The 20,715-nt window shown below is 45.8% G+C and overlaps 1 protein-coding gene across 4 annotated transcripts; it reads right to left on the minus strand.

Moving 5' to 3' along the window:
* Positions 1–171: 171 nt before the first annotated feature.
* On the minus strand, positions 172–20,543 carry pi4kaa (phosphatidylinositol 4-kinase, catalytic, alpha a). 4 transcript variants are annotated; one of them, XM_083669888.1, is made up of 54 exons: positions 20,367–20,543; positions 18,837–18,953; positions 18,560–18,653; positions 18,239–18,327; positions 17,914–17,986; positions 17,541–17,803; positions 17,203–17,269; positions 16,830–16,978; positions 16,556–16,621; positions 16,360–16,456; positions 15,917–16,108; positions 15,697–15,797; positions 15,340–15,469; positions 15,073–15,202; positions 14,767–14,862; positions 14,439–14,622; positions 14,210–14,310; positions 13,880–14,048; positions 13,747–13,797; positions 13,492–13,600; positions 13,197–13,333; positions 12,986–13,119; positions 12,503–12,585; positions 12,322–12,392; positions 12,055–12,179; positions 11,847–11,928; positions 11,554–11,637; positions 11,282–11,371; positions 11,003–11,122; positions 10,748–10,840; positions 10,478–10,634; positions 10,261–10,388; positions 9,899–10,057; positions 9,568–9,719; positions 9,188–9,295; positions 8,858–8,985; positions 7,571–7,726; positions 7,390–7,469; positions 7,030–7,229; positions 6,858–6,945; positions 6,535–6,702; positions 6,356–6,409; positions 6,113–6,233; positions 5,851–5,980; positions 5,565–5,635; positions 5,384–5,456; positions 4,978–5,158; positions 4,738–4,842; positions 4,456–4,581; positions 4,195–4,315; positions 3,797–3,956; positions 3,516–3,605; positions 3,191–3,274; positions 172–2,766 (listed from the first exon to the last, which is right to left on the minus strand). In XM_083669888.1, exons 1-54 carry the CDS (start codon positions 20,463–20,465, stop codon positions 2,715–2,717), a joined length of 6,288 nt encoding a protein of 2,095 aa, XP_083526014.1. In that variant the 5' UTR covers positions 20,466–20,543; the 3' UTR covers positions 172–2,714. The 4 variants fall into 4 exon arrangements, with proteins under 4 accessions (XP_083526014.1, XP_083526012.1, XP_083526013.1 ...); XM_083669886.1 differs by having other exon boundaries at positions 8,765–8,985; XM_083669887.1 differs by having other exon boundaries at positions 6,858–7,229.
* Positions 20,544–20,715: the final 172 nt, after the last annotated feature.

Genomic DNA, 20,715 nt, shown 5'->3' on the forward strand with positions numbered 1-20,715 from the left:
AAGGAATGAGAAACATGAGGAATGTTTACAACATCTTGTGGAATCAGGCTTTTTGAGAAAAAAGGGAGGCCCTACCCAGTATTAGTACAGTGTTCCTAATAAAGTGTTCAGTGAGTGTATATCAGTCAATGGTGAAACTGGTGGACAAATGCCACACACTTTTTTTTTGCTGCAACTGCGAATTTATTTTTCAGCATTTCATCACAAAGAATCATGGGCAAGTCTGTAATGCGTGCACGCACGCATGCATGCACACACAATATATTATAACTCAATCCTGATTTGATAGTCGCAGAGGAGCATTTGACAGTGGTTGACGAGGATGACAGTATAAAACAGACAGTAAACCAAATCAGTCCAATATTGGCTCAAGGCTACTGCAAGAGATTCGGGCCATGATGACAACTACAAGTGTAACAGTTTTTCCTTATATTATTTTTCTAAAATGCATGTCTCTTGTTAACCATTAAAAACATACACACAGGAAATACTTTAAATACATAAATTGGGGGTACATCTTTAATCTGTATTTACTATTAATCTTATATTTAAGAGCGCAAAATATCCTTAGTATAAGAACAAAATAATACTTACAATCTAATCTAATCAGACAGATATAAGATAAAATTCTCTTTACAGACCAAGTAAAACATCTTAACTGAGACAGACAATAGATACAACATGACCCAGGGTTCGGAAGGGAAAAGTTACAGCAACCTCATATATTTAACACACAAATTAAGACATAAATATCTTGCATAACATCGGAGGGTTGTAGTTCACTACAGTTCTGTTTGTGCCAAGGATCAAAGGGATGGCTTTTTGGGTATCATCATCAACACCAAACTAAACCCAAATCCTAGAGGTTCAAGTACAGGTTTAAAAGGTGAATAAATAATTTCTCTGTGCAGAAAGCGGAATGTTTCCAAATAGAATTGCACACAAACAAACATTCAATTGGCTAAATGTCACAGACGTAGGGAGAGTAACTACACATAAAGATCTACTGATGAGACATGGGGGGTTGATGCCGTTCAGACTCATACCGTAAATCGTTTCATCACTGATGACCTGACCTGACCTGGGGTGACTTGTGAGTTTCCCGACAGCGATGGATGTTTAAGGTTCACAAACCACTTAGCGTGCTATGTAGTTTGTTGAGTTTCCCAAACCGCCTCCTAACTCACACGTTCGTGAAGTTGATTTTGAAGTGGAGAGGAATATGTATCCATCAATTCATAATCAATGGGCCAGAAGCGCAGCTGTCAGATCATCTTTCTCCACTCAAATTCTGACCTAAGTATAAGAGGTTAATACAGAACACTGACACTGGACCAGTTCTTATAATAAACTTTCGGCTATGTCGACATTTAGTCGCGCATGTGTTCGTTTCAAAAATGAAAAATATGCTATCACAGAGTGGTTTATTATGGGATGTCATAATCATGTTGATTAAGAAATGCCTTCATTAGAGTTCACGATTCGTAATGTAGTACCATGCTTATGTAAAAAAACGTTTGAGAACTAACGTTTGTTGCACTTGCTAATACGTATTTCTGGGCATCAACGAGATTTAAACTTGATTTTATGCTTGTGGTCCATTGTCAATGTGTAAAGTTAAGAGGGCGGGCCAAGCTCTTGTGAATTCATAAAATAATTGAAGTCGGCCTACTATGTGAGCTACGAAGGGTTTCGGGAAATTTGAAATTAAAAAAATTATTCGTACAAATAACTTAACACTACGAAGCTTTGGAGAAACTCACCCTGTCCTCATGACATAGCTGGTCACAGTGGCCTCAGGTATAATATCAATGGAACTGGGGGAGGGAGGGGGATGACACTCATAGCTTAGGTGAGGATAAGAAGAGCACACTGATTCTAGATTTATGCCTAAGGGCAACTTCTACCCCAAAAGATTTGTATGAAATGTAAGGATTAATACATTGTCTTCTTTGTCATTATCAGTATACTGATACATTATCAGTATCTGTTAATGTCTTACACTATTATTTTATCACGATTTACTCTGTTCATCATTTTATTAATACTGCAAGACTGACCCCGAACAGACTTGATTCAGGGGTCATAGGTGAAGTGTATGAGATACATATATCAACTACATGTGACCTGGATACAATATATGATTGACTCAAGCAGACTTGGTTCAAAGTATGATATGTTCATGGTAATTATTAGGTTGTGGGAACATGAATTGTGAGCATTGATTACTTTGTCTTATGATGACTGTTGGATCGATGATTCACTTACTTAAACAAATGTATTGTTGTAAGTCGCTTTGTATAAAGGCGTCTGCTAAATGCCGTAAATGTAAATGAATTGTGTTCAATTGTGAGGTCTGACAATCTTAGGGTGTGTGATTGACTGGAGCAGAAACGGATTACTCGATCCATGGATCGATTGGTGCGTGTTTGATTTCCTAAATGTAATAGCTTTTGATCAGAGACAAATCAGGTCTGTGAGATACTATCATCTATAAAGTGCACATCATGGTCGACACAAGCGAAGTAGAATGACCTAGTTATGACACCTGCTTTCACATTACACGATAGCAGTTTGTCCCCAAGCCAAGCCTGGTTCTGGTGAGATTAGTTGAATCAAAGCCTGCATACACAGGGTTGGTGACCACTAAACTAAAGGGAGAGGCAGGAGAGGAGAAGTAGAAGAGCAGTGTCTTCAGGAGTGAATCTGGTTCTTCAATAGGGAATCTGGTTCTGGTAATACTGAAGCATGTCGTAGGTTTTGCTCCTGTGGAATATAAAACAGACAGTAATTAGGTAACTCATAGTCTTTCATGGTCTGTAACTACAAATGAAAGTCTTCTTATCGTTGTTGTTACAGGGGTGTAGAGGCCAATAAATAAGACTGTGGGGATCTGTATTGAAATGTCATACAGTCGTAATGTCCATTGTCCACAGTAAACCGACTCCACTCTAGGCATCTCAAAATAAAACAGTACAATTAATAAAGATGTAACCTGCAGGTTAGGTTGAGTCCACCTAGCTACACTACTGGATGCCGGATTTACCATAAATTGGCTTTTATCCTAGCCCTATTTATTAGGTCCAGAAAAACATCTGACACTGTCAGTGGCCAAGGAGCTGAAGTGGAACAGGGCCATAGGATCTATGGGAAGGGTCTACGAACAGGTTTGGTAAAAGGCCCAAGTTACCTGCTGCTGAGGAAGCAGCTCTGAATGACTTTGATGATGAAAGCAGCCGCCTCCTTCTCACTCATACTGGGGTTAAACCGCTGCCTGGAAAACAAATACATAACAAGACATCAGTCTCTCTCTCTCTCTCTCTCTCTCTCTCTCTCTCTCTCTCTCTCTCTCTCTCTCTCTCTCTCTCTCTCTCTCTCTCTCTCTCTCTCTCTCTCTCTCTCTCTCTCTCTCTCTCTCTCTCTCTCTCTCTCTCTCTCACCTATTTAGTATTTATTTGCTCACACTCATGCAGTTGAGTTTACACACACACACACACACACTTCGCTGTACTCACTTGAGCAGTTTGATAGTTTGTCCTCTGAAGCATGGTAGTCCGGTGTCCAGCATCAGAGTTACCAATGAAACCACTGCATCCATGTAGGGCCTGAGACAGGTGACCAGGAGCAGGAGGGAGAGCGAGGGAGACCAAGAGAGAGAGAGAGAGAGAGAAAGGCAGAATAAGAGATGAACAAGAGACAAGAGAGAAGAGGAGAGCAAGAGAGAGGTAAAAGAACCAGGGCGCATGCCTGCCCCCCCCCCCCCCCCCCCCCCACACACACACACACACAATCTCACCTGACAGCCAGGTATCCTCTCACACACATCTCCATGAACCATTTGAATGGGGTAGCCTCCATCTTGCCTCCCATAATCATCACCATCTCATCAGTCAGCTTGATGTCTGGCTCCCAGCCCAGGTTACCACCAGGGGAACTCTCAAACATGAAGCCAAAATCTGAGGAGACACACAGTCAGTAAATCTTTACAATCCCAGTCAGAAAACTGGTTGGGCATCAAGGTATTTATAACACAGACAAAAAAAACACACAATACACACATACCTACAATATGTGGATGAGGTGGATGATTGTGCACTTATGTAGCTGAGGAGTCTACGGCTGTTTTGGAGTTAAATAGATGAGGATATGAGTTTGCTTGTGCTTATGTGGATGAGTTTATGGATGACGGTGTACCTATGTGGATGAGGTGTCCCTTGCTGTCCAGCATAATGTTGCCATTGTGCCGGTCTTTGATCTGCAGCAGAAACAGCAGCAAGCTGTAGGCCGCCATACTGCGGATGAAGTTATACCGAGCCTGGAGAGAGAGAGACAATGAGAGAGACAATGAGAGAGACGGACTGCAGCAAAACAACACCATACCATGTTAATGGGGAGGAAACAGTACTGGCCCTTTGGCTGGGATAATGTGTGATTCTGATGGCTCAGTCTCCTCACCTTCTGGAAGGCCAGAGTGGACTCATCTCCATACTGGTTCCTGAAGTAGTCATACATCCCAAAGTCTGTCTGTCTGCCCAGCTGGTCACGAGACTTGCAGTCCGGAATGCACTCGATCACGCCACACTAGAGAACAGAGAGTTTAGTCAAACTCATGTTGAATATGGTGTGTGTGTGTGTGTGTGTGTGTGTGTGTGTGGGGGGGGGGGGGGGGGGGGGTGTTGTTAAAGGGGTGAGTGAGGGAGGGGTAGGAAAGAGGGGGTAGGGTAGCTATTATCTCACCCCGGGGGCAGTAGCCACCACTCTGTAGGGGAATACAAACAGGTCCAGTCCCACCAGCTGGAAGATGTTCTTAAACAGGCCGATGATCTGCAGAGCCAGCATGTCCTAGAGAGAGAGAGAGAGAGAGAGAGAGTTTACATGAGACTGAGATAGAACAGTCTGAGCTGCCCATGCGTGATAAATAATCTGCTGGTGGTCGTTATCTAGGTTTCTCTCTGTATTATGTGGGAGGTGCCATACCTGTCTGCAGTCATCTCCCACTTTAAAGATGGCTGCCTGCCAGAGGATCCTGCGTGCTCCGTCGTCACTCTCCTCTCCCTCCTCCAGGGAGTCTGAGGGGCAGCGCAGTCCCTCCTTCTCCAGCTCACTCACCCCACAACGCTTCACCTTGAACTTGGCCAGGTAGGGAGCCTTGGCAGCACTGCAGAGGGAACAAGACACACCTGTCAGTCATACTTAGATATCAATGGTATACAGCCAATAAATATACTGTTCTAGGGGACTTTATCTCTCTGCAGAGGAATGTCTACATCAATGTTGTCTGAATACATTGGTGAATGTGTCCCCTGGCCATTTGGAAACGTGTTGATACATCTCAAGAGGTTATCTTAATGCACATAGATACTTTGAGCCAATCAATCAATACCTCTGCATGGGTGTTCCAGATTTGTAATCTATGTCCAGTACAATGGCCTCTGGGTTACTGGGCAGGTAGCAGCCTAGAATGGCCACAGGTGGGAGACAGAGAGCAACATTTACTCACTCAAAGGAGGAGACAGACACACTTACATAATTTACATAAAATGAAATATGGAAGTTACTGTTACCTGGCTGGACTTTGATATCCGACAGGGCTTTGAGACAGGCTCTCTTCCTCTCGTCTCCCTTGGGGGTGGGCCTGAAAAAACACCATTAGAAGTAGTCACTAGATGGCCATGCTAAAAAGGACTAGAATTGCAATGGCGTCAAAATCGTAGAGCAAGTACGGGAGTAAATTATTCTTCATCTAATGTTTCTGATTTATCTAACTGCTTTGTCGTTGACTTGAATGTTTGTTATGAGAACGACAAAACGACTAAAAGCAGAAACAGATCGTGTTAACTTTGCCCTTACTTAATGATGGCAGACACATTGGTGATCTTGCCAAAGAAGTCAAACTCTCTCTGGTAGAAGTCTTTAGCCGGACCTGACAGAGAGCCAGTGATCTCCTCCACCATCTGCTCCAGCAGGTCCCCTATATCAGCTACAGAGAAAGAATATACAGTTACACCGAGATAAAGTGTGGAGTGTGTCTATCGGTTACATTATGACAGTGTCTGAGAGTGTGTGTGTGTGTGTGTGTGTGTGTGTGTGTGTGTGTGTGAGAGAGACTCACGATCTTTATGGTGTGCCTCTTCGTCCAGGTATATGTTGGTCATCATGTTCCAGATGAACTGGTGGGCCAGCAGCTGGGACTTCTGGGCCGCCCAGAGGATGTACTCTCTCACGTAACCCATCTGACCATCACAGCACAACATCACACCAGTTACGGTCAACATCTACGTTTGTCAGACAGATATGATTACTGTAGCGAGGGATGTGGAGACACTGCAGTTAATTTAGATGTAGCTTCCCTCACCTTGTCATAGCGAAGAGCCTGAACAATCTGAGGAATGTAGAACAGGATGGCATCCTGAGGAAACACAACAACTAATTGAGATAGCCATCAACACATGTAGCCAATACTAGACAGTCTACCGCCTGCTCATTTAAAGCAACTGTGAGAGTGTGTGTGTGTGTATGATGGGCGTGACGTACAGGAGGAAATGAGCGGAGCACTTTAACCCCGTATTGAGCAGTGAGTGGATGAGGAGGGTACATGCTGCTGAAGTAGGACAGGCCAGTGGGGGGGTCCGCTGGGGCCCAGCACAGAATGTGGCTCAGCTCTGGAGAGTCAGCATCAATGGTGTGCCATGTCACCAGGAACTGGTGATATTAAAGACACACACACACACACAAAATATATGTTTGATATGTTGTAACCACTTCAAATAAGAGTAATAGTTAATCCAGCTTTCCAGCTCCCAAAAAAGAATGTTCATATTGAGCATGTCTAAGCCCAGTTTGCTGTGGTGTCTCACCTTGACAGCATCTGGTACGTCACTGACAGCTCCAGGGTCCAGTCTCACCAGCCTGGTCACCTCCGCCACAATGGCCTCGTTCTTAAACCTGACAACACATAGGAGAGGAAGCACTGTAGTACTACTGTGTGTGCCAATATGTTTGTGTGTGTGTGTGTGTGTGTGTGTGTACCTGGCAGGTAGCTGCATAGCCAGGTAAGGTGCTATACTCCAGGCTAGGTTGACGTTGTCCTTCCACTGTTTCTCAGTCAGGCTGATGTATTTGGACCTCCAGTTAGCGATGCTGGTCTCTACTGACTGATCTGTAGATATAGCCAACTCCTGGGTGGACAGAGGGTTGTACCAAGTAGTCAAGCGCTCGATCTCGCTGGCCTGTGGAGAGGAAGAGGTAGTGGAGGGGTGCGGGGTCAGAAAATGAACTGCTTTAGAGAGAGATAGATAGATAAGAGTTGGAGAGAGCTACAGAGATCATGGACAAACAATCAATCTCCCAGATACAGGGGGAAGAGAGAGGAGAGCCAGGCAGTCTCACCAGTAAAGCCAGCAGCAGGGTCCTGCGCTTCATGTAGTATTTATGTAACTGGGTTCCTCTGTTACTCTTCTTAGACAGGCCTGGAAGCCGAGGAAAGAGGGCACAGTCAGATCTGTGTGTGTGTGTGTGTGTGTGTGTGTGTGTGTGTGTGAGAGAGACAGAGAGAGAGAGAGAGAGGTACCTGATTTCTTAGACGTAGTAGACATGCCGCTGGACAGTGGGTAGGTGTTGATCCATCCCTGCCCGCTCTGCTGGGAGCGAGAGCTGGAGTCCATGTTATTTCTGGGGTCAGCAGCGGTCATCACAGACAGACTGTTCAACGACGGGTCCTGGTTGTCTACATGCACGCGCACACACACACTCTCAATAGGCTGGGACAGACACACAACCACTGCCCACACAACTACTAATCTCTGTCTGTCTCTCTCATTGTACTGTCTCTCTCTGTTATTCGCTACATGACACAATACTTTTTTTGTCTTCTTTCCTTTTATTTTCTTTCCCTCCAACTTTCGCACTCCATTCAACTCGCAACTCATATGACTCAATCACACTCTTCAGCTCTCTTGCGTCACTACTCTCTCCATTTCTTGATCTCTCCATCTCTCTATCACTCTACACAGACATTGTCCTAAACAAGAAACTCTGAACAAAGAGAAAAATCATGAAATGAGGGTATTTTTTGAAGAGCATTCGATGGTAAGGGGAGGCGTTTTGAAGAGCGAGATGAGATTTGTCGGTTAGTCCTGTGCTGCTGAGATGGCCATGCGTTTGAGGAAAGAGAAATCCAATGGAAGTGGGGAGAAGTTGCCCCTAGTCACTGATACAGGGTCAAACACTTTTGGTAATCTTCATTTACCTGGAGCGATTCGATGTTTATGAGTGTGTGACCATGTTTTTTTTTGTCAGGGACGAAGAGCAGCAAGGGCTGTCTGGGTGGTGAAAAACACGTCCATTTCTCAATTTGTACTTTCCAATTTATTGACAAATTGACAAATCGAGCTGAAGGGCGACGGGTGGGGCGGCGTGATGAGAATAATCATTCTAAGATAATTAAACATGCATTTTAACACAGGTGACAAATTTGTGGTTTGCATCACAGCTGGCAAATAGATGTAGGGTGAGAGAGAGAGAGTGGGGGGAGAGTGAGAGAGAGAGAGGGGGGGGGGGGAGGGAGAGAGGGATTGATAGATCGAGTTGGAGAGGGCTAAAGATAGGAATAAGGATAGAGCTAAACAGATAGAAAAGGCAGAAATATAAATGGATAGATCATTTATCAATCTATCAGCACCATAGTGAGGGGCAAACAAGGGCAAATTTGACCTGTGTAAAAGCATGCCCCTGCTGCAGTGTAGCTGCACCGCTGTAGGCTTACTTAAGATCGATATCGGAGAAGTGCTGGACACAATAAGCGATCCGAAAATCCCAGCAGAGAGGGTGCTGGGGGCGGGGGTGGCGCCAAGCTCACCAGGTGGGACCAGATGGCATGCGGCCAGGTACTTCTTGTCAGACAGGATGCTGGCGTAGAAACGGACCATGATGCTGATGTCCTCACGAAGACGCTTGTCCCCCTGGGTAGGGAACTTAGGAGCCGCGCTGGGGGGAGGGGTGAGAGAGAAAGTCAGTTTATGGATGAAAACGATAGATCATAATACAAATATTTTTTTCACACTTCAGAGAAGATGCACATTCAACTGTGTACACTATAGTGTGTGTGTGTGTGTGTGTGTGTGTGTGTGTGTGTGTGTGTGTGTGTGTGTGTGTGTGTGTGTGTGTGTGCCTGGCGTTACAGCTCTACCTGAAGTAGTCAAACGCTGTGGAGTAGATCTTTTCTCGAAGCACGTTTCTGATGGTGGCGTTGGTGACGACGTCAGAATGGAGCAGAGCCAGACCAAGGGACAGGAGCCTGGGACACACATCATTGACAGTTATAACACATATCTAAACACTACTAATAGACTGACTGTTAATGGATAATTGGTCAACTCATAACTTAACATCTACATAGCTTATCAATTGACACGATTATGTTAAGAAGGTTTGACTGCACAGACTGCCATTTAGTATTTTTTTTTAATTCTGTTTGGGAGTGTCTATTGTGTCTGATCGTGTGTCTGATCATGTGTATGAGAGTGTGTGTGTGTGTGTGTGTGTGTGTGTGTGTGTGTGTGTGTGGACCTGAAGCGGGGTCCGATGGCGGCTACATGGCGGTTGAGGCTGCTCTTGTTTCCACCGACGTTGAGGGAGAGAGAACGCTGCAAGAGGCTACCGAAGATCTCCACCTGGTCTGAGCTTGAGTACTTAGCTATCTCAAACCTCTGGGCGAGAAACTGTGGAGGGAGGGAGAGAGGGATGGAACAACAGAGAGGGAAGAAATAGGGAGGAGGAAGAGTGGGGGAGGTAGGGTGAAGAGGGAGAGAGGGGTAGGACAGAGAGAGAGAGACAACATATAAACATACAGCACAGAACATGTGAGGTGGTCTAGGCGTCCAGGCCTCAGGGGACTGACCTCTATCCAGATCTGGTGAGGGGTGACATCTGGAGGACAGGGTACAGGCTGACTCTCCTCTGAAGCGGCCAGAGGGTCCGCCTCCACCTTGGCATCGGAGAACAAGCCCATCTTCAACTCGACAGTCATCTGCCACGCTCCCGCCATCTCACGCATGAACTAGAGAGGAAGAGTGAAAGAAAGGGAGCAAGGAGGAGTGAGAGAGAGAGAGAGAGAGAGAGAGAAAGAGAGAGAGAGAGGCTTCAGACACAAACAGACACAGGACAAACCCCATCTTCAGCTGAAATGTCATTTGCTACATGGCAACTGAACAAAGTCTACCAACCCAGTACACACATTCCCAGGTACACATAGATACATACAGGTACTTCGACCCCTGTGCGTGCAGCCAGCAGCCACTCCCAACAGGCGATAGCTGTCTCCATGCCATGCTCTGTAAACATCTTGAGAGGTGACCAACACAGGTGGTGCAGGAGCTGAGGATCACATTCTAGAGAGAAAGAGCGAGAGAGAAGAAAGTCAGTTTGGATTTCACATACAGGCCCCCACCATCACACACAGACACACAGACACACACACCTTTGGTGCTGATGAGCAGAGCGGCCAGTTTGAACATAGATTCAGTGAAAGCCTCAGGTTGTCCACTCTCCAGAGCCTCTGACATCTGTTTGATCATCAGTTTGCTGAGGTCTGACTGGCTACGCACCGCCTCTGAGAAATGGATCATACCTGCCACCTGGGGACGGGGACGGGACACCAGTCGCAGCGTGAAAAAAACGACTGTTCTGTTGGTTAAAAATGAGAAATATGACTATGACTACTACATGGTTCTAGTATGGTGTCCTCTACCTCTCCAGCGTATCTGTTCCTGAGGTTGAGGGAGGCCATGAAGTTGGAGTAGTCCTTCTTCACACAGGTAGGCCTCTCGGTCAGCTGGGTGGCCTTGAGAGGGCACAGGGGACTGGGTTAGTATAGGAATGTGAGACAGGAACGAGTCATGGAAACACATCAGTGATGAGTGCATAGATGGGATGAAGAAATGGATTTGACAGATAATTGGATGGATGTAACAGAATGTAACAGATGTAAAGGTTCTATACCCACCCCTAGAGTTGTGCTCTGTCTGTTGTAGCCAGCGAAGTGTAGTATGCTCTCTGTGGCCATGGCAAGGCCTGTGTGCTGGGACAGACCTGACACCCAGTTCTGATGTTTGTTCAGATACTCCTGCAGAGCACGCACACACGTCTTAGCCATGACACAGGTACAAACTGGCTACTGACTGCATGCATGTGGATGTGGGTAAGTCAGCTGTAAAGTGCAGTCAACACAGTAAACAATCCACAACTACAGGTCACTTCAGAAGTGTGTGTGTGTGTCTCTCACCTGTAGGTGGGACTTGGTGACAGACGGGGCCCATTTCATGGCCTCTTTAAGGATCTCCCCACAGCGAGCAGCAAAGTCCTTCACTATGCTCTAAAAACCACAGAAGAAAACCCTTGGCTCAATGTTGAGCAAATGACCACTGGTTAAACTGGATTTCCACCGTTCAGGTTTGAAATACATGATCATCCAACCTTTCCTATTCATTTGAAATGTCTCCTAATGCTGTTGAAAGGGTGTGGAAAAAGGCAGATTATGGGACAGAGCTATCCTACCTCTCTGGCTTCATAGGTGTCAGGTACTGTGATCCTGTAGGGTGTGTCTGGGATGTCGTAGTATGGCTGGTCTTTGTGGATGTCCTGGAAACACAGCATCAACACCATACATGGTATTACAACACCATTCGTCATCACAATGATACAGAACCAAAAGAGTTGAAGACATTTGAAAAGACAAAGACAAATACAAAGACAAATACAAAGACAAATACAATCCATTTTGCAGTGGATTTTACACTGTAAAAATGATATTGCCTAAACCTTAAAGACATTTTGGGCAAAGTTCGTACCGCACTGAGGGAGAGGGAGAGAGTCTGAAGGATGTCCAGCATGGTCTTCAGAACACGCCCACTCCATAACAGGTGGGGGAAACTGGGGAGGGAGAACATAATACAAAAACTCCATGAGAACACCAACTCTGATGACTTCATACAGGGTGTGTGTGTGTGTGCGTGTGCGTGTGCGTGTGCATGTGCGTGTGCATGTGTGTGTTCTCACGTTTCGGCCAGGCCAGACAGGTATTTGTCAGCCACTCTGCGGATTCTCTTATGGATGTGGTTGAAGTTGACCAATAAGAACTGGGCATGACGTTCCAATTCCTCTTCATGGGTTTTGGTCTTGGCCTGGGAAGAGTAACGACATGTACTGAAAAGGGGAATCTTGTGTACGCATCAACTTGTTATCATAGGTGCATATGTGCTAGCCCCCAAAAAGCAAAGGAGTCAGGGGGACCATACAGGGAGCTAGTTAGATATCTGCCCTTACCTTTTCAGCCATCATCAGCAGGAAGACCTCAAAGACCTTGTCACCGACTGCTATCACACATTGCATCATACCTGGAGACACGTTGCACAATTTACAAGCCTGAACGGTGGAAATCATGAACTTTGATTTTTCAGAAATGCATGACACAGAGTTGAAAGTGGCTGTTGCCACTACTGCATACCAGACTTGTCCTTCTGGATGGCTCGGTCTTCAAAGTAGCGGAACATCACCTGGAAACGATCCGAATCCAAAGCACGCAGCATCCTGGAAGAATCAAGAGACATGGTTCAGATAGGAGATATGATGAATGAGATGAGACCAGGAGATCCTTTCATCTTTATGAGCAACCCAACTTCAACACTCCAGACATCTCATGCTCAGAGACAGCAGACACAAGAGCTGTGTTCAGTAAAGCACAACTTAAAATAGTAGAAATACAGTATATTGGACGCACATGCCTCTGATATATAGCCTAAAGCAGGGTACAGATACAAATGCATCTCTGATACATAGCCTAAAGCAGGGTACATATACACATGCCTCCCACACAGTGGTGGAACTGAAATGACCTTGCTAGCTCACCAAATTTCCCTCACAGAAACAACAACAAATGTTTGCCAGTGTTAGCTAAGTGTTCGTGTGTTCGTGTGTGTGCTGTCCTTACCTCATGTACTCCAGCCTGTAGACAGACAGTAGATAAGTGGACATGGCAAAGTCTAGTTTGTTGATGAGGGCAGCCACCTCAGGAGGGGGGTCCAACAGATTTATAATGGTACTCCTCAGATCATTCAACTCAGCCTGAAACATAACCAGGGAACATCAACACCAAATGTGAGATGGAAATTGTGTGTGTGTGTGTGTGTGTGTTACCATACCGCTGTGACAGTATCATTCTTCAGGGCAGAGTTGTACTGTAGCTCTGAACGTAGAGGTTCTCCACTGGGGAAGGTCAGGAGGGGGGATTTGGTAGCGATCTCACAAACGCCCTCGTACCACTCTTCTGGCCACAGACCTAAACACACACACGTTTTTGGAAACAAGAAAGTAATGACAATGACACATGACATAGCCTACTTGCTTTGATAGCATCGAACAGTCCAATTCCAGGAGAGAACACTGAACTAATCAGACAATTGAACAGATGCAGTCAAAATGGTGGTTCATCCCCACCTGATCCCTCCACAGCGAAGCCCATGACCACAGAGTAAAGCCAGAAGTCTCTGAAGAGCTTCTGCAGACGAGGCTTTGCCTCCTTGATGGGTGGTAACCGCTTGGTCAGCTAAAGAGAGAGAGTGGGGAGGGGGGAGAGAAAGAGAGTTAAGGATACAAATAATAATTTCTGACATGTAGCTTGAATCAATGAAATCAAAGCGAGTGAGAATAAAATGTCGGTTACAAGCCTAGCGGTAAATAAATGTCAGTTACCACGGCAATAACTGGAATGAGCACTCCAAGGTTTCCAGCACTGCTTGATGCCTGGATGAAAGGAAAAAACGGTTACATGTTTTCAAGTTGAAGTAAGGTGTGGGTGGGTGTGTGTGTGTGTGTGTGTGTGTACCTTCAATGCGGGTCCTTTGTCCGAGGCCCTTTCGCTGGCCCTCTTTCCCTCCAGTCCCAGTTGAACGAACAGCTCCAGCAGATTGACCAACAACTCATCAACCATGTGCTCAGCAGCAAGGTTAGCTGCTATATTAGCCAACGCATTGATCACTGCCAAGGAGCAGTGTCTGAAAGAGAAATACACACACATTATTAATACACACATGCTCAGGAAAATATGTATACGCACCAGTGTTCAGTCTCTGCAAATGGAATATAACACAATAATATAAAACACACACACACGCAAATGTACAACAGGGGACATGAATGGGGTTGTGGAGGTCACCTGTATCCATGGTCCTTGTACTCTTTGGTGGAGTAGACCATGGAACTGGCCTTCACACTGATCTGCTGGAACAAGTTCCACACCTCCTGGTAGATGTATTGCTATGGAGTGGGAAGAGGGGGATGAGTTTAGAGGAATGTGAGTGTTGTGTGTGTGTCAAGTGAAATATAATATATCTTGCACTGAATTGAAATTGGAACCCAGCCTAAGCATGGTGTGTATTACTCACGTTGCCTGTGATGACCATGCAGCCCAGTTGGTCTATGATTAGTACGTCGAGCTGGGATGGCGGCTGGCAAAACTTCTGTTGTAGGATCTGTAGGATGGGCTCCATGACTCTGGGAGTGTCCCTGAGGGCCACCGCAATGTGACCCAGCGCCCGAATGGTGTGGTCTGGGATCAGGTGGGCCTCCCTGGGAGAGAGAGAGAGAGAGAGAGAGAGACAGACACACACACACACACCGTTGGTCAGAGTGTCTGTCAATCACTTGTCACAGACACAGAATTTGTCAGAGAGGCTGTCAATCATGGACATTGTCAACAACGTGAGGACTTACTTATCATTCTCCTGGGAGATGTAGAGGCGATTGGACAGACTGGCCAGGAAAGCCTCAACGATCACACTGTCCATGGTCAGGCCAGCTTTCAGACATCTGAGAGAGGGAGGCGGGAGTGTTGGGAGAGACAGCGATTGAGAAGGGGGGAGAGTCAGAAAGGTCACATTCAGTCATTATTCTCTAGAGTCATACATAATGTAGGCATATTTACTACTGCAGTAGTAGCATACAGTGTGTATGTGTGTGTGTGTGTGTGTGTGAGAGAGAGAGAGAGAGAGAGAGAGAGAGAGAGAGGGTATGCCTCACCTGCAGATGTTGTCAATGGAGATGTCTCTGAGCTGTTCGTACATGGAGGGCTGGCTCTTCTTGTTGGCGTGGGCGCTGAAGGTGGACTGGGAGTGTTCATTGGTCACATGGATCTTTATCTCACCAGCCCCTTTAAAACCGGAGAGCAGTAGCCTAAGCATCAATGTTCTGTATAAAGTACTTCCTAGTAGAATCCATTCAATGTACTTGTAATAGGACACTTTCACCTGGTTTATGTGTGTGTGTGTGTGTGTGTGTGTGTGTTACCTGTAGTATACTGGCTGTGGTACTTGTAGAGTTTGACTAGTACAGGAGAGGGGACCACCAGGAAGTCTCTGAGGGACACTGTGACAGAGTGGGCCACCACAGGAAAGCGCTCACACAGCCGACCCAAACCCTGTAAACACACACGCAACACGTCATCATGATGGCTATGAACGTAATTATACTATCCTTACAGGAGGAGGGATAGAGAGAGAAGGAGGGAGAGAGAGAAGAGAAGGAGGAGGAGGAGTAGGGGGGATAGAGGGAGGAGGTGGGAGAGAGGGAGGATGAGGAGGGAGAGAGGGAGGATGAGGACAAAGAGAGGGATGAGGGGCAGCAGTAGGAGCAGTAAGCTAGTACCTGCAGGCAGCAGATGAGCAGGGGCATGTGAGCGATGATGACTTTACTGGACGTCTTAGACTGCAGCTTCTCTGACAGTTTGGTGCACAGATTCTCAGCTCCTGTTTAAAACAACAACAAAACAACAACAGTATGACACCAGCACTATGGTACACAGCTTCTCAGCTGAAACCAACGGACAAACACTGTCTCACACAAACACACACACACACACTCTTACCCTGTTCCTCAGTGACCGCCCATACCATCAGGTCTACACAGGCTGCATTAGCCTGACAGCGTAATTTCAGTGGGCTCAGTTCACTGTGAAGGTACTCTACATCATGTAGGATCCTCTGTAGTTCCGACTGGCTGCTGCTGAACTGCTCCAGGACAAAGTCGTGAACCTCCTTCACATAGCCCGTCTGCAATTCTGAGGGAAACACAGAATGAACATGCTGAAAATCAATACAGTTAGCTTGTAGGACCATGGCTAGAGTTAAATTGTGACAGTGCTGTTCTAAGCACAGGTGTATTACATTAACAATATGGGCAAGGATACACTGCAGACAGAATATTACCCCTCTGAATCTCTCTCACTAGAAATGTGGGGACACACAATTGGTAACAATACAAAGCAAATCAGTGACAAGCATAGTCAATACAGATGGAAGGGTTTCTTACCTTTCAGGTTGTACAGGGTGTCTCTCAGCATTTTAAATATGTCCACATACAGAGGATCACTGAAGGTTCTATAGTAGAGGTGGACATCTGGGTTCAGCTAGAGGGAGGAAAAACACCAAAACATGTAACATTGGCCTTTAAGAGGACATCAAATAGTGCTTTTATTGAAATGACGAGGAAATTATACAGCGTATACCTCCACAAAGTCCTGCAAGGTCTCATCCAAAGTTTTCAAAAAAGATTCAGAGACAAACTGTTCAACCTGTTCAAGGCAAAAGAACACACATCTGAATTAGGGTATGGTTAACACAAACATTCCAAACGGAAAATCCAATATTGTTGCCACTATCAGAGGGCAAGATGATGGCTACACTCCATACGATATTGCATATACCATACAAGTCCAATCTTAGAGGTTGATTTGGGATTCACAGTATGGTTCTAAACATTCTATGTCTATTGGGACTGACCATGTTTAGCAGCTGTCTCAGCATGTCCAGAGGAACATCAAGTTCCCCACTGCTGCTCCCAGTGAAGAGGGGAGACACAGAGAAACTAGAACTGATGGTGCAGAAGTAATAGTCTGGGTCCACTGCACTGCCATCAGGGAGGTAGGAGCCTAGGGAGAGAGGGAGGGAGGGAGGGAGAGAGAGAAAGTAAGAGACAGAGAGGATGATAGACAGAGAGATACAGATACACAAAGAGACACAGACAGTCAAAAACACAAAGACAGGCTTCTTAATTATTAAATCTGGGTTTAAAGCATTTGTTCGCACACGGGAGAATCAAGAGGTACATTTTCTTTCTTATTTCTCGGAATTACATTTTCTTCTCTTATCTTACCTTCAAAATACTGTGCAGACGGATCAGCTGGAGAACTGGGGGTCAGTCCTGCTCGCTCTGGACTGGCCTATAAACACACAACAGGAGAAGAGGAAAGAGCTTTACTGGCTTGTATTTCAGGAGGGTACTCTGACAGGGCATGGTTTGCCCTCTAGTGGTAATACTGCTGTCTTACTAGTTGAAATATGCTGTCATAGTACAGAGGTAGTGGGATCTGACTGTTGATACCCCTTCGTGGTAGGGAAAAGTAGGGGTAATATCTGCTGCAACATTGACAAAGAGCTGATATTCTATAGTAGTAGTGGTTATAGTAGTAGTAGTAGTAGCAGTAGTAATACCTGTTGTGATATGCTGGACACTGAGGAGCCTTTGCGTTTGATCGTGTCTCCCTGACACACAGTAAGTAGTGAACTCGGTAGAATGGAGCGGAAGTCATTGAAGGATCGTCGTCGTGATGGGTCTGCCTCGTCATCCCCCGGCAGGGGAGGGGTGACCGCCCGAGGAAACAGCTTGGACAGCAGTGGCTCCTCTGTGTTGCTATAGCGACCAAACGCCCGGGCCACCCCTATCAGGCAGGGCACGGTGTACCTGCACAGGTATTCTGGGAGACAAAAGGAAGGGAGGGGGGGGGGCAGAGGGACATGTAAATGGCTGAGTCTCACACATCTGGGGCTCTGTGGCCAAGAAACAACTGGTGTACCATGCTCATACCTTTATCATGGCTCTCTGGAGACTGGCAGATTTTCAGCAGGACCTGCATGATGTCCATGACTGCCTCCAGGACCTGAGAGAGAGAGAGAGAGACACACACATCTGAGTGAGCTCTCCCAAACCAAAGAGTAGTCACTGCTGGTGGTCCCTACCTAGTGTTGGGGCATACTGTACTGGCATATCAGTGTGACCCACTTACTTATCAAGAGTTGTGTCAACAATATGTTCACTCCATATTGGCGCACAAACACAAACACAAACACACACACACACACACACACACACACACACACACACACACACACACACACACACACACACACACCTTTTCTCGTAAAGCCTCATCCCGCTGGGCCACATCTGAGAGCAGGGTCACCAGACAGAAGCAGAAGTTTTCTGCCACTGGGAGGGTCTCTGCAGGACACAGAAAGATGAGCAACCAATTAAATAGGCTGCTATGATACCATACAGGTGAGTTAAAACATTGTTTACTCATGAGTGCACATTGGATAGGTGCAGCCTGTTTATGTGCAGTACAGGAAAGCAGCAGTACAAAAGGGTTAGGGTACTAACCCTAACCCTAACCCTAACGCATGGAATGAACATGTAAAACAAACAAATAATGCTAGGCCTGGCATTTCTTTACCCCTTCCTTTCCGTTCGGAGCTTTCTTCGATCCATTGAACTCTGGGAAGTCCCTTCAGCAACCCGAGGAGATAAGGGACAATCGTGTCTTTGTGCTGCAACAAAAATATCACACCCAAACAATTTAAGCAAAAGCCACACAAGGTGCAGCTGTGGAAGATAGGGGACAATCGTGTCTTTGTGCTGCAACAAAAATATCACACCCAAACAATTTAAGCAAAAGCCACACAAAAAGGTGCAGCTGTGGAAATGGTAAGCAAGCAGCTGTCTCATTCTACCTGCAGGTTAGACTCCACCAGGAAGATGCCCAGAGCGATGACAGCATCCCTCCTCCTCTCGTCTAGCTGGAAAACCCCTCTGAAGTCCACTGGGCACATGCATTGCAGCTTCTGGACCTGAGGGGAAAGTCTGTTAATTTGTATTTTCTTGGCGGTGCACAAGGTCCCAAAATCAAAAGGACAACAGAGCTACTGTACGCAAATGGGACCCATCTACACTGGCAGGGGAAACATGTGGTCTCTGTACTGCCAACTGTGCACAGCTATGTCCTTGATTCCTGGACACTAGGCTTCTATTTCACATTCCTGCTGTAGGATGTGCAAGGTCCCCCTAATCGGACTGATGTAGGATCAGATTACTCCATCCCCAATCCTAATTGAAATCATTAACTAATGCAGACAGCTTTGACCTACTCTGCAGTGCTGAGTACATTAGTTTTACAAAGGTGCTATTCATGCCCTGGGGGGACTAAAACACCCAATTCAGGCACAGAGCCAAGCCAAACCAGGCCCTGTCATTAATTAGCCCAGCGCTAACAAGGATCAGCCTAAAGCCGAGTGAGGGACTGAAACTCAGTAAAATCATCACAGCAGACAGTCAGAGAGATGGAGGTTGAGTCCTAAAACTACAGTTACGTCAGTTAGGTACAGTATGGACCACCTCTGCTGCAGCTTCCTGCATGCTGCGCTCTCAGCCTGGAGGTCTTTACCTTCATGGCTCAGTTACTCTTAAACAACAGGGTTGCTGGTTCCCACTCCAGCTGTTCGTTCGTTCATTAATTCCTACAAAATCATATTATTTGGTCATACAGAATGGACTCCTGTTGGCATGCAAATGTACTGTTAGCCCTTCTCACAACTCAATCAATCTGATGTACTTGCGATGGAGTTGTAAGAACAGCTAGCCTAAGTGTACTGAATGCATATGGAGATATCGCCTACATTTTAGTTCTAGGGATATGCTACTAAATCAATAATCCACAAGCACAGAAAATGTGCTGTTCCAAAAAATACAACTACAGTACTACTGTCAGTTGGCTCAGTAAATACTGGCACTGAAGACTGCTGAAATTAGGAGCATACAATACCAACATAGTTGGTAGTTTATTGTGACAAACGAGCGATATCTATCAGCTACACTTAAAAAGGCAGGAAACTCATGTAAACAAACAATCAATGGCCAACCAAATGAAAGGGGGCGTTTCCTCATTTGATAAGTGGAGAGAGAAAAATACTAGCCAACTAGTACTGCATAAGCTAACGGGGATGCCAACTTCCTCATTCATTTCCGATGGAGTGCCAATCCATCACCATTGACAGAAAGACATCTCCTCTCAAAGCACACACTTGACATCATTACTCGATTGTCTGACAGCAGTTTCAGCATGTGTGTAGCTAAAAACAACATTGTTGCAGTACACAGACTTGTGTGTGCGGTGGTGAAAAACTAAGCGGCCTTGAGAATCAATGGCTAGCCATCTTGGTTAATGTAGCTAATGCTAATAACAACATATCGGTAGCGATACTCGCCTTTTCTAGCGGGGCAGGTCGGTGTGCAGCCAAAGATCGTGACAAGGACAAAACAGTGTTGAAGTAAAACCCTCTCGTTCCTCCTCCTTTCAAAGACATGTTTAAAATTCCAGGTAAACGAAGTGTAGGAGCATCTTACAGCGCTAACCGCTGTAGGAAGAGGACAAGCTAGCGAACACCAACAACTACGGCAAGAACTTCAGTCCATACAATACACTACAAGGTCATCAGGAAAAGGCGTTTCTCTTTGATCTCGTGTATCAAGACGGATCATAAACATATAATTCTAATATATAGCTCTGGTGGTGTCAACTACTACGACTGTACATCAAGTTTGAACCTCACACAA

This window comes from Argentina silus (assembly GCF_951799395.1).
Source record: "Argentina silus genome assembly, chromosome: 5".
Taxonomy (NCBI): Eukaryota; Metazoa; Chordata; class Actinopteri; order Argentiniformes; family Argentinidae; genus Argentina; species Argentina silus.